Source organism: Mastigoproctus giganteus, chromosome 6 (assembly GCF_048544385.1).
Source record: "Mastigoproctus giganteus isolate SK-2022 chromosome 6, ASM4854438v1, whole genome shotgun sequence".
NCBI lineage: Eukaryota > Metazoa > Arthropoda > Arachnida > Uropygi > Thelyphonidae > Mastigoproctus > Mastigoproctus giganteus.
The window spans coordinates 234,736,968-234,752,940 of NC_143580.1; the positions used below are offsets into that span (position 1 = coordinate 234,736,968).

The window sequence follows — 15,973 nt, forward strand, 5'->3', positions numbered from 1 at the left end:
ACCTGGCTAGCCCGGTCGGCCCATTGAGATGTCAAGAGCAACTAATTCTGTTTCACCAAACTTTTCCATTGAATTTGTCCATAAGGGGGTAACATAAGCCAGAATATCACCAGTGGATCGACACTGACAAAATCCATACTGGCAATCTTTGATCAGACGGAAGGTTTCTAGGTAGTTTAAGAGTTGGCAGTTAATTGATTTCTCCATTACTTTAAAAAGAATAGAAGTAATTGCAATGGGACGATAATTGGATGGGAGGGATTTGTCACCCTTTTTCGGAATTGGCTGGATATGAGCAAATTTCCAAGTAGAAGGAAAAACACTTTTGGAATAAGAAAGTGAAAAAGGTGGCAAAGAACAGGAGTAAGTTCAGGAGCACAGGTTTTGAGAACAAGTGGAGAATTACCATCAGGTGGAGCTTTCTTAGCATCGAGATTCATCAAAATCCTTCTGACCAGAAGGATTTTGGGAGTGGTTGTGAGGTATTTTACCAAGAACATTAATACATGAGTTAGAATAAAAATGAAATGCTAACAGGTCAGCTTTATCCTTGGCTGAAGTGCCAAGAATAAAACCAGAACAATCTGGTTTTAACAGAGGTGGGAGCAGAGATTGGTAAAAGTTGCAGCCAATAGCTTTGGCAAGAGACCAGAATGCCTGGCTACCATTAGGGCAAGAAGCAAGTTTTCTACTCTTAGCCTGTTAAAAATCTAGTTTGGGCTGATTAATAATTGCTTTACAATTGTTGCAAGCTTTGGTGTAGGCATTAAATGAAACTGCAGAATTGGAAACAAGCCAGTTACGATATGCATCGTTCTTCTCTTGAACTGCCTTAGCACATTTATTGGAAAACAAAGGTTTAGATGAAGGACGAGATTTTAAAGTGGAATGTGGGATAAAGGATTCCATTCCTGCAAGAATAATTTCACTGTTGACATCAGAAGTTTTGAAACTGTAATCCGACCAAGGAAAAGAGGCAAAGAAATCTTGCAGGTCATGCCATTTTGTATTTTTATAATGCCAAACAATACGAGGTTGGGAATAGCCACGAGATAAAGGCTCCATTTATAGAAGAGACAATCACCAATTTGTGATCAGAGGTGCCTAAAGTACCGCTCACTTCGACCGTGTACTTAGATGGGTTTTTCTTAGAAAAAGATCAGCCGTGTTAACTGTATGGGCTTGGCACACCCAGGGTACTGAGCTGGATATCATCATTCTTCTCTTTCTTGGTGATCTCTCTCTCTCTCTCTCTCTCTCTCTCTCTCTCTCTCTCTCTCTCTCTCTCAGGGTAACTCGGGAATTTTTTTTTTTTTTTTTTGCTGGTGCAGCATAAGCCTCAGGCTTCCTTGCACCATATAACTAATAATCATAATAATAATGGATAGGATTGTCTGGTATTCTTGTAGATAAATGAACAATCTGTGCAAGATCATTAGCAATTGCAAAAGTCTCAGCATCTCAACCTGCTGGGTCGGTGTGACTAGAAAACGGAACCCATCTGGATTTGTGAACATTAAAATCACCAAAGAAAATTACCTCACTGTTAGGAAAGTTGGATTGCAGAAAGTCAAGTTGCAAAGAGAGGAAGTCAAAGAGCTCCAAGTGATTAGTGGAGTTGGGAGAACGGTAGAGACAGCAGATGACTTTGACACAGTGAGGTAGAGAAGATCGAAAAGAAGAGATTCCAAATTACCAAGTCTCTGACAGGGAATATCGGAATGCAAATATGCAGAAGTATCACCTTTGAGGTGAAAGATAATTTGGGCAACTGAGATGAGCAGTAGTTGAATCAACCAATAACTGAGATTCTATCAGAAAAAGTACATGTGGTTTGGCAGACTGGAAGTGGAAATGGACATCGTTGAGATTAGAATTGAGACCACGTATATTTGTGAAATGAACTAGGAAGTGTTTGGGAGGCTTAGATCTTTTTGCAGATAAGCTTACTCTATTAGTTTGACAATTCATTGTGTATTCAATAGTAAGAAAAGGTCAGGGGGGGGGGACATGCTGTATGAAGTAATGAAATTTTTGGATGTGGCTTACATATGGTAAGAATATACCCAGATCCTTGACATAACGTGGCCTCCACAATGCCCTCCACATACACACACTACTCGGACTCCCTCCAGTCACTATCTGGCAGAGTAGAGGTAGCAAGATTATACTCTAGCTGATCTGGAAGCCTCCTAAAGAGTTACCAAATGGCTTAGTCTGGTGTACTAACTAGAGGTCGGCCTGCGATCACCGTTTTAGAGCTGTACCCTCAAAATGTAAAGAAAATTGGATCTCATCATGATGTTCATCATAACTTCAAAAGTCATCAGTCATACTTCATGATGGAACAGATGGGAAAGGGTTGATCAGAACTTGGCTCTGGAGACTAAACATGGGTTCCACAACTTCAAGCTTCCAATAAGCAAAGTGGTGGTATTGCACTGGTTGATGAGGGTCATGTACCACCTAGAGGTAGATGACTCTGATCTACCTCTAGGTAGTAGATGACATAAATTCAAATTGAGGAAAGGCAGTTAATGAATAGATGTGCTGAAATTTGTCTTTAGCCAGCGTGTAGTTGATTGCTGGAATAAACTACAGCAAAACATACGGACTTCCTCTGGCATCCCATCTGCACTGCTCAGCGAACTTCATATTCGACTGCCCAATTACCCCCATGTCTTTTCCACTTCCCTGAATGTAGTACCACACAGTTGGTACATTTCTCTTTGGTTATTGACACCCATATGCAGTACTTTGCTTTTGTCAATGTTAAACTTCAGTTGCCACTTCTTAGCCTATCTTCCCAAATTTTCTAGATCCTGTTGCCCTAGCTCCCTGCCATTACTGTCATTAACAACCGTGCCAACTGTAGTATCATCTGCAAACTTGGATATTAACCCTGATATACCTTCATCGGAATAATTAATAAATATACAAAACAACAGTGGACCCAACACCAAAACTTGGGGAACTCCACTAATAACATTAGTCCACGAAGAGCAGCGTCCATTGATAACCATTCTCTGCCTTCTCCCACTCAACCATCCTTTTATCCATTGTAGCAACTTGTCCTTAATGCCATACTGCTCCAACTTGTACAGTATCTGTCATGCAGAACAGTATGAAAAGCTTTTCTAAAATCCAAGTATATGATATTAAAATATCTTATACTTGGACCATATCATAGTATCCAATCAAATTGGTCAGACGAGACTTCCACTTGCAGTAAATTCTTTTGATATTATATATATAAATTTTTGGAAGTTTTTTGATACTGTGGCATATGGAAGACTGCTGTACAAATTGGAGCAGTATGGCAATAAGGGCAAGTTGCTTCAATGCATAAAAGGATGGTTGAGTGGGAGAAGACAGAGAGTGGCAATCAATGCCTACTGCTCTTTCTGGACTAATGTTATTAGTGGAGTTCCCCCATGGGTCCATGTTGGGTCAATTGTTGTTTTATGTTTTTATCAATGATATTGATGAAGGTAGGTCAGGCTTATTGTCCAAGTTTGCAGACCATAAGAAGGTTGGTCAGGTTGTTGATGACAGTAAGGATGGGTCGCTACTGCAAAGAAAAACAGGAAAGATTGATTGCATTAAAGATCTAGAAAAGTTGAGCAGATGGACTCAGAGGTGGCAACTGAAGTTTAACATTTGCAAATACAGTCGATTCCGGTTATTTGGGACACATCGGGACTAGTGCATTTTGGCCCGATTAAGCAGCTGCCCCAATTATCCGAAGTTTCACGTAAATAGTTAAAAATACAATTTATCCCCCCCCTTTACAATTAGTTCACTGTACAATCAAATCACGTTACGACGAACTCACCACAGTGAAGTACTGTTTACTATACGATGTGTAGTAAGCGCTGGTCATTGTGATCACGTTTGTGAATTAAATTTTAATTCTATTAAACAGCGATTCTAATTAGCGAAAATAGGAGGAATATTATCCACAGTCTATAAAAGTAAAGATATATTAAGCATAAATTTACTCTTTATTACCTTACTAATTAAAAAATTAAATGATACGTGAAAATCGGAAGAATATACGCGATAATCGGAATAATTTATACGTACTGTAATATGTACATACTAACTAGTTGACATTTCTGTTCACTGACATTTGTGGGTGGGGATTAAAATTTAAAACAGTAAAAAGATAAGCAGTCAATAACAAAGAACACGGCACACACAAATTGCAAGTAACACAACACGCGCAAGTGAGAATGGAGTAACAAATTACGAAGCTTTAAAAATAGGAATGAAGAGAAGATTCTGAAAATTATTTTTTTTGTATGATTGAAGATTCCATGGAAGTGTAAACACATTTTACCATAATAACCCACAGAATTCCAGCTGTCGGTATTACCGCAAATTCAATAAGATCGAGTTTACTGTCCGTTTATGATAGATTGCACTAACAGAAAAGCCCAATAAACAGGTGACTGCTAATTGTTTTTATTGTTTTATGATTGTGACCTCCAGAAATCCGACCGAATTACGTGGTACAGTTGGAGACAATCGTAGGGTAATCTCCAGTGCTGAGGTCTCTTGCCCCGATTAAACGGCATTTTGTCCCAAATAAGCGAAGTAAACCCTGGCTATTTTCTCGATTGGTTTTTGTTTTTTAAGATTTGCCCCATATAAACGGCTGCCCCGATTAACTGGTGGCCCAAATAACCGGAATCCACTGTAGTAGTAGTAGTAGTGGCATGATGCAAGAAAGCAAGTGTATGAGCTTATGCAGCATCCGCCAAAAAAAAAAAAAAATCACACCATTCCCTCCAAATGCCTGTCCAGTTCCTCCTTAAATTTATTCAATCTATCAACTTCCACAGCGACAGATGGAAGTTTGTTCCAGCATTTAACCACCCGCTGGTTAAAGGCAAATTTCCGCACATCTATTCTACATCTGTCTTTTCTTAATTTGAATTTATGCCCCCTTAGGTTCGTAATCTGAACAAGTGGAAGGATCCCATCAGAATTCAGTGTGCTCAACCCATTCAAGGCCTTATACACCTCAATCAGATCACCGTGCAGGTGCCTAGTCTCCAGCCACTGCAATTTGCAGAACTTAAGCCTCTCTTGGTAAGAGGATCCCTTCATTCCCCTCACCAATCTTGTTGCCCTTCTCTGTATACACTCAAGTAAATCTATATCCTTCCTAAAATGAGGCCTCCAGACCTGTACGCAGTACTCAAGGAGTGACCTGACCATCGCCTTATACAGAGGGACAATCACCTCCTTCAACCTTCCAGCAAAATTCCTATATATCATTGACAAAACCCCATGACCTGCCCTGGCAGCCTGTCTGCATTGCTCAGAAAACTTCATATCTGACTGCACAATTACTCCCAGGTCTTTTTCATTTTCTACCACCTTAAGTGTAGTACCACACAGTTGGTACTTTTCTCTGGGGTTACTTCTACCCATATGCAGTACTTTGCATTTGTCAAGGTTAAACTTCAATTGCCACTGAAAGTACTACTCATGGGTAGCAGTAACTCCAGAATATCATACCAATTGTGCAGTATTACACTCAGGGTAGTGGAGAATGAAAAATACCTTGGGGAGTAATTGTGCGATTAGATATGAAATTTTGTGAGTAGTACAGACAGGCTGCAAGAGCGGCCTGTCTGCACTGTAGCTAATGCGGTCTTGTCAATGATCTATAGTAGTTTTGCTAGCAAGGATAAGAAGGTGATTATCCCCTTGTATGAGGCAATGATCAGGCCACACCATGAATACTGCATAGAGATCTGGAGGCTTCATTTTAGTAAAGATGTCAGCTACTAGAACGAATACACAGAAGGGCAACAAGATTAGTGAGTGGAACAAAGGGTTGCTGTTACCAATATCAGGTTAAGTTCTGCAAATTTTAGCATCTGAAGATAGGCACCTGTGAGGTGATCTGTTTGAGGTGTAAAAGCCTTTAATGGTTTGAGCAAGCTGAATGTTGATGGGATTCATATTCTTGCTCAGATTCCACACCGAAGGGGCATAAATTCAAACTGAGAAAAGAAAGTTGTAGAATTGATGTGCAGTAATTTTCCTTTAGCTAGCAGGTTATTGATTGCTGGAACAAACTTCCATCTGTTGTGGAAGTTGACAGCTTAAATAAATTCAAAACTGAACTCGAGAAACCTTTAAAGTGAATCAATGGGTGATGTTTGTTGTTTGTTGTTTGGTTTTTAGGAGCATTAGCCACTAAGGGCATATTGCTCCGGGATATGCGGTGGTCATTCCCTGACCTTTCCGCATCCTCCATATTTGGTGGTGACGGGCTCGAACCCCGGTCTAATCAAGAAGCGTGCTTCTTGATTACGCACTGCTTCTCCTTACCACCTGGCTCAATGGGTGAAACAGAAGGGGTTTTTTGCTGATGCTCTATAAGTTTGCTTTCTTGCATCATATTCACTACTAATGCTAATGTATTTTGGTTGGATTCTTTTGTAATATTCCTTATATTTCTGTTGATTCCCCCCCTTTTGCCCGATAAGAGAATTCCATATGAGATTTCAGAAACGTTCCCACATAACATTTCTCAGTAAGTCTGAATTCTCATTAATTGACAATGTTTAGGCCAAGAATACAAATATTTAAATTGCTGAGCAGTAGACTAATTAAATTTTATCACATGAATAATATTGTTTTTCAAATTATCAGAGTTAATATTACATGTAATTTTTTCTCTGTTTACATTAATATCAAAATTGAAATGAAGAAATAAAGAAAAAAAATAAAATTTTAAAAAATAAATTTATGTTAAGATAAAAAACAAGCAGTGTTCTTCTGCCTTGTTATTAAGGGCTTTGCTATCTCTTTTAGTGCCTGTGATATGCTAATGGACTCTGGCAGTTAATGTGTTAAACTGTGAGTAGAGAAAGGGTTGTAATTTAACAGTTGGGAGTATTTTTGGATTCTGTGTTGAATCCGTTTTGGATAAAACCTGCTTACTATTGACACTAGGTATGTTAGTGATAATCTTGGCGGAACCTGATTTGATGAATGTCATTCTTTGCATTTATTCTTAACAAAAGTTATAAAATATTAGTATACTCTTGGCTTTTGTATATTGGTGTTATAATACTCTATAGTTCAATAGTATATTGGATCTTTTTTTTTTTTTTTTTCTATTAATAGGGAAACAGGTTCTCATTCTTCATCCACCTCTGGATCAACAGTCATTCTTGATAGTCCTGCAGCAGTATTGCATGCTTCAAAACTTCCTAGTTTCGGAATAGATATGAGCCTTTTGGTTTCTGATCCTTCACAGCTTGATATTATCAACCCTTCATCCTGTAATCCTTCGCGGCTAAACGTTATCAACCCAGTGCCACCAATAGGTAGCCGTGGTCGACCTCGTCTTGATGATGCAGGTGCCGGTCATGCAAATAGTCACAGTCCTCATACACCATTACATTTGTTTGCAGGCTCTTTAATGAGTCGTGTCCGGGCAGCTCAGGGTATAGCAACAAGAGGTGCTGTTACCACAACTACTACATCTAACCTTTCTCAAGCCCCAAGTTCTCAGGGAGGAACTGACACTGATTTAGCTTCAAGCTGTAGGATTAGGTTTGCAGAACCTCGAATCCATGCATCAAAACCCAAGCATTACTATAGATTCTGGGTTCTTCCATTTAAATTTATGAAAATACATTTTGATAGGCTGGCTCTACTTGCTCTGTTGGACAGGTAAGTAAAAAAATAAGAGTTCTAAACAACCTTAACAGTAATGAGAGTTCTTTTCTGACTTTTTTTTTTTTTTTTGTGTACAACATGCTAATGTTATTTGCAGGTGTTGTAAGTATTGTAATACATTAGTGATAACAATGTCTGCTTAATTGAAGAAGTGGACCCATTAGTTGCAATGTTTTGTTAGTCTGCTTTTTAAAATTCTAAAGGATTATTAAATAAGTGAGTGGGAACGTTATTTCTTCATTGTCATTTGTTTTACAATTAAAATTAAATGAACAGAAATGCTTTTTTATACATTGCTTATTTTTCCTACAAATTATTATAATCCCCTTTGGAATTATGTTTATATTACACAGGTGGACCTAAAATTATAAAGCGCAGTACTTTTCTGTGAAGATATTCACCAGAAATTCCCAAAGTGGAAGTTGCATTGTATTCCTAAAGAGTGTTGCGAAATAATAGAATGTTACCAGCATCGATTTTACTCTGATTTTCTTTCTTTGCATGTATTGTTGTGATGATTGATTAAAATGCAATTAATGAATAATACATTAAAAAGGTACAACACATTTCTTTGAAAGCTAATGACTGATATTTGATTTAAAAACGAATGGTTGTGGTTAAGTGCTTAGTACTGACCTATTAGCTGTTTTCAGTCTTTAAGGACAGTAATTTCAGACAAAAATTACAGTCTTTCAGTAAAATTTTGTACTTTTTTTTTTTTTTTTTTTTCATAGGAGTTTCACTCTGGTTAGTTACCATTGTCATTAAGATATCATATTCTTTGGCTTGTATAAGTGGAAATTCATTAATTCTCTGAAAATGTCTTCTGAAAAGCACTTTTATCGAATTAGGAAAAAGAAGAGAGGTTGGACTATAGGAATGATTTCTTATACCTATTATGAAAAATAGTGGGGGGGGGGGGAGAGAGAGAGAGAGAGAGAGAGAGAGAGAGAGAGAGAGAGAGAGAGAGAGAGAGAGAGAGAGAGATTGATTCTGTTGCTGAAAAACACTATAGCCATCATATAGTGCAAGAAAGCCACAGGCTTTTGCTGCATCAGCCTAAAAATTAGATAACAAAATTCAAATTATGTTCTTCCTATCCAGTTTACTTTGATTTCTCAAACTGTTGACTTCAATCACCTGCAGAGGCAATTTGTTCCAATTAGCTACAACTCACAGTCTAAAAGTAAACTTCCTACAGCCTAATATGAATTTCTTCCTCTGTGATTTGAATTTATTGCCTCTAGTCATGAAATTTTCTGTAACAGTGAATATTCATCCCTCTCAGAGCCTTATAAACTTTAATCAGGTAAAAATTAAGATGCTTAGTTGCCAACTCCTGTAGCCCACATAATAAGTCTCTTCGTATGGTCATCCTTTTTCTGATTTAATTTTTGAAGTTATCCATCTTTGGACCCTTTCACAAAGTTCAATTTCATTTTTCAGTTGAGGTCTCAAATGCTGTCTTACAACTGCCTTATACAGTAGGATTGTGACCTCCAAATCTTACCATCAAGAAGGTGTGCATGAGTGGGCACACCTTCTTGATGGTAATTCAGGAGAAGTCTTGTTGGCCTGCATGAGGCAGGCCAACTAGACTTCTCCTGAATCTTCTGAAATAGAAAGATATTGGATCCATCAGTGTTTGATAACACACAGAATGCATGTTCCCCTCTAAGCCCCAATAAGAAAATTTGCCGGAAGAAGCTAAACCGGAAGAAAAGTTTGCAGCTCAATCTCTGGCTCCTTTAATTTATCAAATGTTTGGCTCCAACTCCTTTAATTTATCAAAATCCTAATTTAGTTTTGAACTGTTGAAGTGAGCAATGATCATACCCAACTGACAAATGAAAGCACTGTTGGAATGGTGCTTACTAAAAATACACAGTTAATTTGACCTTTAGTTTAATGAACAAAAGGAACAAAAATGAATGAATTTTGAATTGAAAACAACTTATTGCATTATTGAAAAAAAAACATTGACTCTTATTTGCCATATTAAAACATGCAAATTAACTTTAATTCCCTTAAAAGCAGATTTTTTTAATTATGTATAGCAGTGTGTTCTTAAGAACAAGATTGCCTCAAACAAGTCCTCTTTCACCGATACTCTAAAATCTGATTTAATAATTTTTAGACCTAAAAATAAATGTTCTACAGTGGCTTGAGTAGGGAGCAATGCAACCACCAGTTGTGCAAAATCTCGTATCATTTTAGGGTACTTTAATATTGCATCTTTTACTGACACCTTTGATTGACAATCTATTTTTTCAACTGAAGTGTTGGATGCTAATACTTCTAACTTGAATTTAGTCAATGTACTGATAGGAGTAACATGTGGTATGCCTTTTTCTAATTTCAGTCTACAGCGTTTTGAGCTATACTTTTTGTCAATAATCTTTTCAAAATCAAATTGATCTTCAGAATTAGTATTAGATGATGATGATGATTGCTTTGTATTTCATCTTCTGGGGCTGGACATTCTTGAGGGTTTCTTATTCTGAGCACTATATCACATAATGCTTCCTTTCCTTTGCTTTTTTTTTTTTGCTTTGTTGTCCATCTGTTAATAAACATCTGTACTTGGGATCAACATAAATGCCAGCTAACATCATTTCCCAATAAGGTTTTTTTCTCTAACTTCCATGGAGGTCATGATACTTTCGGCTATAGGACTATATATCTTAGAAAGGCAGTAGATCAGAGACTTCCATTCCTTTAGGAACTGACCAGGAGTCAAGTTGTTGTTGTTTGGTTTTTAGGAGCATTAGCAACTAAGGCCATATTGCTCCGGAATATGCGGTGGTCATTCCTTGACCTTTCCGCATCCTCCATATTTGGTGGTGACGGGCTCGAACCCCGGTCTAATCAAGAAGCGTGTGGTACGCACTGCTGCTCCTTCCCACCTGGCTACGGAGACGCCAGGAGTCAAGTCTTCACCTTGAATTTTCTTTGTAGTGATATGTGATTGGTAAAGCAAGTTTTAAGTTTCTGCACCTGGTCCCACAGTATTTCTGGTAGTGTTACTTCAGAGTTGTCCAAGTCAATAAGGACATACATGTATTGTCTTTTGTGGCCCCTAGACTGCTGTCCAACTCTACCTAGTGTCGCTGTTCATTATAATATATACTGTGTGAAATGAGCCCAAAAAAAAGTTCACATGGGGTCTCTAATTTGATTGGGCCGACCGCACAAAATCCTGCGCCCTCTGGTAGTAATGCTAGACCAGAGGATGCCAGCAATCCCCCTCCGAGGTTACCCGTGCCCAGAAGCCACAAAAAGTAAAAATAAATTAATAAATAATAATAAAAAAATAAATTAATAAATTAATAATAAAAAAATAAATTCCATTCAGCTCACAGGAAAAATCCCGCACCGGAAACCAACTGATTCCAACAAAAAAAAAAAAAAAAAAAAAGGCATACATGTGAGTTCAAGCAGCACAAAGAGAGAGAGAGAGAGAGAGAGAGAAATAAAAAAATAAAAAATAGTACAGAGTATAGTTCATTCATAATTTACCAAGGTATATAAATGCCTTCGTTTACTAAAAACCTTGCAACTAAATTCCTACAAGACGGTAATATTTACTAATTCAAATTAAAAGGGAGTATGAAGCCCAATAAGTTCTATTATTATAATAATCTTAAATTATAGGAGAAAACCTCATACCTTTTTAGTAGGACTGTTAATCTCTCAACGCTCAATCGAGATTGATTATAACATGAACTTACCCCCCCCCCTCCCCGTGCATAGTCATAAATAAATCAAATTAAAATAGCTATTAATTAAAATAATCATGCCTTCAACTCATATCACGTCAAAGTAATTGGAAAGACGGTGGCCACCAACCTCCAAAAAAACCAACCAACTTCACATGCCACCATGAGAATTGAAAAACAATTGTCGCAAAAATCTAAAAACGACGAAACAAATAAATATCCATTAATTCACACATAAATTAAACTTTAAAACCGTTTTTTAACTTCTTTTAAGAGACCACCTTATTCGGTTTGTTACCATGTTCACAAGAAGTACAAAAGTGATTCTCGAATGATACCCCCCCCTGTTTTATGTAAAATTAATGACACCTGACACGAGATTATTTATATAGACCATTGTATGAATTACTATTCATGCATATGCGTCCACGAGTCCGAAATATTATAAGTTCTGCGTATATTAATAGAGTCAACATTTAATCTCATTTCTAATGTTTCGGCAGTTAATAATTTAAAATATTCCTGCTGTTTATTAAGAACTTTCGATTCATTAAAAAGGAACACATGTCCATCAGTGATTGCATGAAATGCAAGCTCAGATGCACTTTTAAAGTTAAATTTATGTGTGAATTAATTTGTGAATTAATGGATATTTATTTGTTTCGTCGTTTTTAGATTTTTGTGACAAAATTTTTTTTCAATTCTCATGGTGGCATGTGATGCTGGTTGGTTTTTTTGGTGGTTGGTGGCCGCTGTCTTTCCAATTCCATTGACATGATATGCGAGTTGAAGGCATGATTATTTTAATTAATAGATATTTTTATTTGATTTATTTATGACTGTTTTGTTTGTTTGTTATTTGGTTTTTAGGAGCATTAGCAACTAAGGCCATATTGCTCCGGGATATGCGGTGGTTATTCCCTGAATGACCTTTCCGCATCCTCCGTATTTGGTGGTGACGGGCTCGAACCCCGGTCTAATCAAGAAGCGTGTGTTACGCACTGCTGCTCCTTCCCACCTGGCTACGGAGGCGCCCTTATTTATGACTATGCATGGGGATAAGTTCATATTATAATCATTCGCAATTGAGTGTGGAGAGATTAACAGTCCTACTAAAAAGGTATCTCCTGTAATTTAAGATTAAACTTTACATAATTGGTTAAAAATTTATGTTCATTACCAGCACTTAGTTCTAGTATGACCTGCCTTAAATTATGTCTGTATTCTGAATATAAATAGCAATCATACAAGATATGGTGCCAGGTTTCCCAAGCACAACACAAACAATTGTAATTCATCACCAATCCAAATTTCAACAATTTATCATTGAAAGAACTATGACCTGTTTATATATAAGAAATCTCCATTTTATTTTTTATTTTATTACTATTAACCATATGGTGCAAGGATGCCTGAGGTTTTTGCTGCACCAGCTGAAAAAAAAAAAAAAAAAAAAAAAATTTTTGAATTACCCTGAGAGAGAGAACAAGAGCCAGAAGTAGAAGGGAATCACATGTGCCAAGTCCATACTCACCAGATGCGAGCTCCTGGGGATAACTACACTTTTTGTTGTTAAACACTGTGAGTTTAACTTCTGTTCCAGGAAAATTAATGGAGGCACTGGTTAAAGAAGCACTGCAGGATCATCTAGCATTAGCATTTTAGCATTAGCATTAGTAGAGGCATTTGATGCAAGAAAGCAAGCTTATGCAGCATCAGCCAAAAAAAAAAAAACAAAAAAAAAAAAAACCCACTACTTCACCCCTCTGTTCGTTTAAAATACCTGTCCCGCTGAGCCTTAAACTTATTTAGGCTATCAACTTCCACGACAAGGGATGGAAGTCTGTTCCACCAACCAACCACCCGCTGGCTAAAGGCAAATTTCCGCACATCTATCCTACATCTGTCTTTCCTCAATTTGAATTTATGCCCTCTCAGGTGATTATTCTGAGCGAGAGGAAGAATCCCATCAGCATTGAGCATGCTCAAACCATTCAAGGCTTTATACAGCTCTATCAGATCACCTCGCTGGTGATCTGATAGAGTCTAGTCTCCAGACACTGTAATTTGCAAAACTTAAGCCTTTCTTCTAGACAAGACTTCAGTTATAGCTCGGACACAGCATGGTTTTGTTATGGGGAAGTCTTGCCTGACCAATTTGATTGGATACTATGATACAGTCACAAAAGAACTAGATGCAGGGAATAACTTTGATATTATATACTTGGATCTTAGAAAGGCTTTTGATACTGTTGCACATGGAAGACTGCTGCACAAATTGGAGCAGTGTGGCATTGGGGGCAAATTGCTGCTATGGATAAAGGGGTGGTTGAGGGGGAGAAGACAAAGAGTGGTAATCAATGGACACTGCTCATCGTGGACTAATGTTATTAGTGGAGTCCCTCAGGGTTCAGTGTTGGGTCCATTATTGCTTTCTGTATTTATAAATGATATTGATGATGGTATATCAAGCTTAATGTCCAAGTTTGCAGACGATATAAAGGTTGGCAGGGTTGTTAAGGACACTAATGACAGTACGCTGCTGCAACAGGATCTGAAAAGGTTGAGCAGATGGGCTGAGAGGTGGCAAATGAAGTTTAACATTGACAAATGTAAAGTACTACATATGGGAAACAGCAACCCCAGAGCAATGTATCAACTCTGTGGTACTACACTGACAGTGGTAGAGAATGAAAAGGACCTGGGGGTAATTGTGCAGGCAGATATGAAGTTCTCTGAGCAGTGCAGACCGGCTGCAAGAGTAGCTCATGGTGTCTTGTCAATGATAAACAGGAATTTTTCTAGCAGGGATAAGGAGGTGATTATTCCCTTGTATAAGGCAATGGTCAGGCCACACCTTGAGTACTGTATACAGGTCTGGAGGCCTCATTTCAAGAAGGATGTAGAGCTGCTGGAACGAGTACAGAGAAGGACAAGATTAGTGAATGGAACAAAGGGTTGCTCTTACGAAGAAAGGCTTAAATTTTGCAAATTACAGTGTCTGGAGACTAGGCACCGGCGAGGTGATCTGATAGAGGTGTATAAAGCCTTGAATGGTTTGAGCATGCTCAATGCTGATGGGATTCTTCCTCTTGCTCAGAATAATTGCCTGAGAGGGCATAAATTCAAATTGAGGAAAGATAGATGTAGGATAGACGTGCAGAAATTTGCCTTTAGCCAACAGGTAGTTGGTTGGTGGAACAGACTTCCATCCCTTGTCATGGAAGTTGATAGCCTAAATAAATTTAAGGCTCAGCTGGACAGGTATTTCGAACGAACAGAGGGGTGAAGTGGAAGTGGGGTTTTTTTTTTTTTTTTTTTTTTGCTGATGCTGCATAAGCTTGCCTTCTTGCAGCATATGCCTCTACTAATGCTAACATAAATTGAACATTTGGGATAAATAGTCTTGTCACATTACCAGTTTCACTGGTATTCCAACAGCTTTCTCATAAGTTTACAAGTTTCTTCATAACATCTTTTTTATGAATGGAATTCCCTTCTTAAGATGGAACAACATACTCTGTAGATAATATAATAATCCAAATGTGGTGGTGGCTGTTAGTGAATACTGTTCGACAGGCTCTACAAATAGCTAATAACATATTAACCACTGTATAGACAAAAGTTTATATCTGAATTTAACATTGTCCAATCTTTTATACCAAATAACCAAATCATATGAAACAATGGGCAGAAAAATTGCCTTATATGTTAAAGCACACTTTTTAATCACCTAATCTGAGTGAGCAATTCTTATAACAGCCAAGGTAAAATTCTTAATTTTTTCACTCGGATATGATAAGTGGGGCATAAAAAGTAATTTACTGTCTAAGGTGATCCCTAAATATTTGACCTGTGTCACCATTGGAATTTGCTTCCCCTGGAATAAAACCTTAGGTGGTCTATTTAAATTTAATTTTCCACTAAATAGCATCATAATTGTCTTTGATTAGGATACCGTCAGCTTATGCTGGCAAGTCCACTTGATTAAACTGGATAGAAAAGCTTCAGCTCTATTTTCCAATATTCTCCTAAATTTACCAGTTATATGCACTGCGAGGTCATCCACATAGGCAACCTTATAAACATGAATGGTAATCAACCATTGATGTAACACTAAATTCCCAAGGATGGGACCTAAAACTGAGCCCTGCAGACAAGCTCTAGATATAATTTTTTTGAAAACTTTATGCTGGCCCTTCAACATTATCTGTCTATTTTCCAAGTAATTAAGGCCTTAAGTCAATAAGGGCAGGTGTCAGTTTAATTATTGTCAGGTTAATTATTGCTGCTATTTTTAGCTTCTAACAGTTAGTACAACCTGCCTCACCTTACTTACAAGAGCAGTTGCATGTTTATTTCCTAAGCCATCACAAATTGCCAGTTGTAAAGCATGAACACCACAGCTCACGTGCTGGACTCTTAAGAGGCTTGAAATTTCATCCATAATGTCAGTTAAATCCAATTCTGCTTCTGCGTCATCATCATCATGTCCTAATTCTAGATTCTCATCACTTGATTCACCTCTTTCACTTTCATCATCT

At 37.6% G+C, this 15,973-nt stretch overlaps 1 protein-coding gene across 3 annotated transcripts in view; it reads left to right on the forward strand.

Moving 5' to 3' along the window:
- Positions 1-15,973, forward strand: part of pcx (pecanex) — a 743,348-nt gene that overhangs the window by 296,019 nt on the left and 431,356 nt on the right. For all 3 annotated transcript variants that reach the window (XR_016547122.1, XM_090376780.1, XM_090376781.1), the window contains one exon: positions 7,153-7,704. Coding sequence is in view for 2 of the 3 variants with exons in the window: in XM_090376780.1 (XP_090232906.1) it covers positions 7,153-7,704 (552 nt within the window). In the remaining variant the exon portion in view is untranslated. The remainder of the gene's footprint in view (positions 1-7,152; positions 7,705-15,973) is intronic.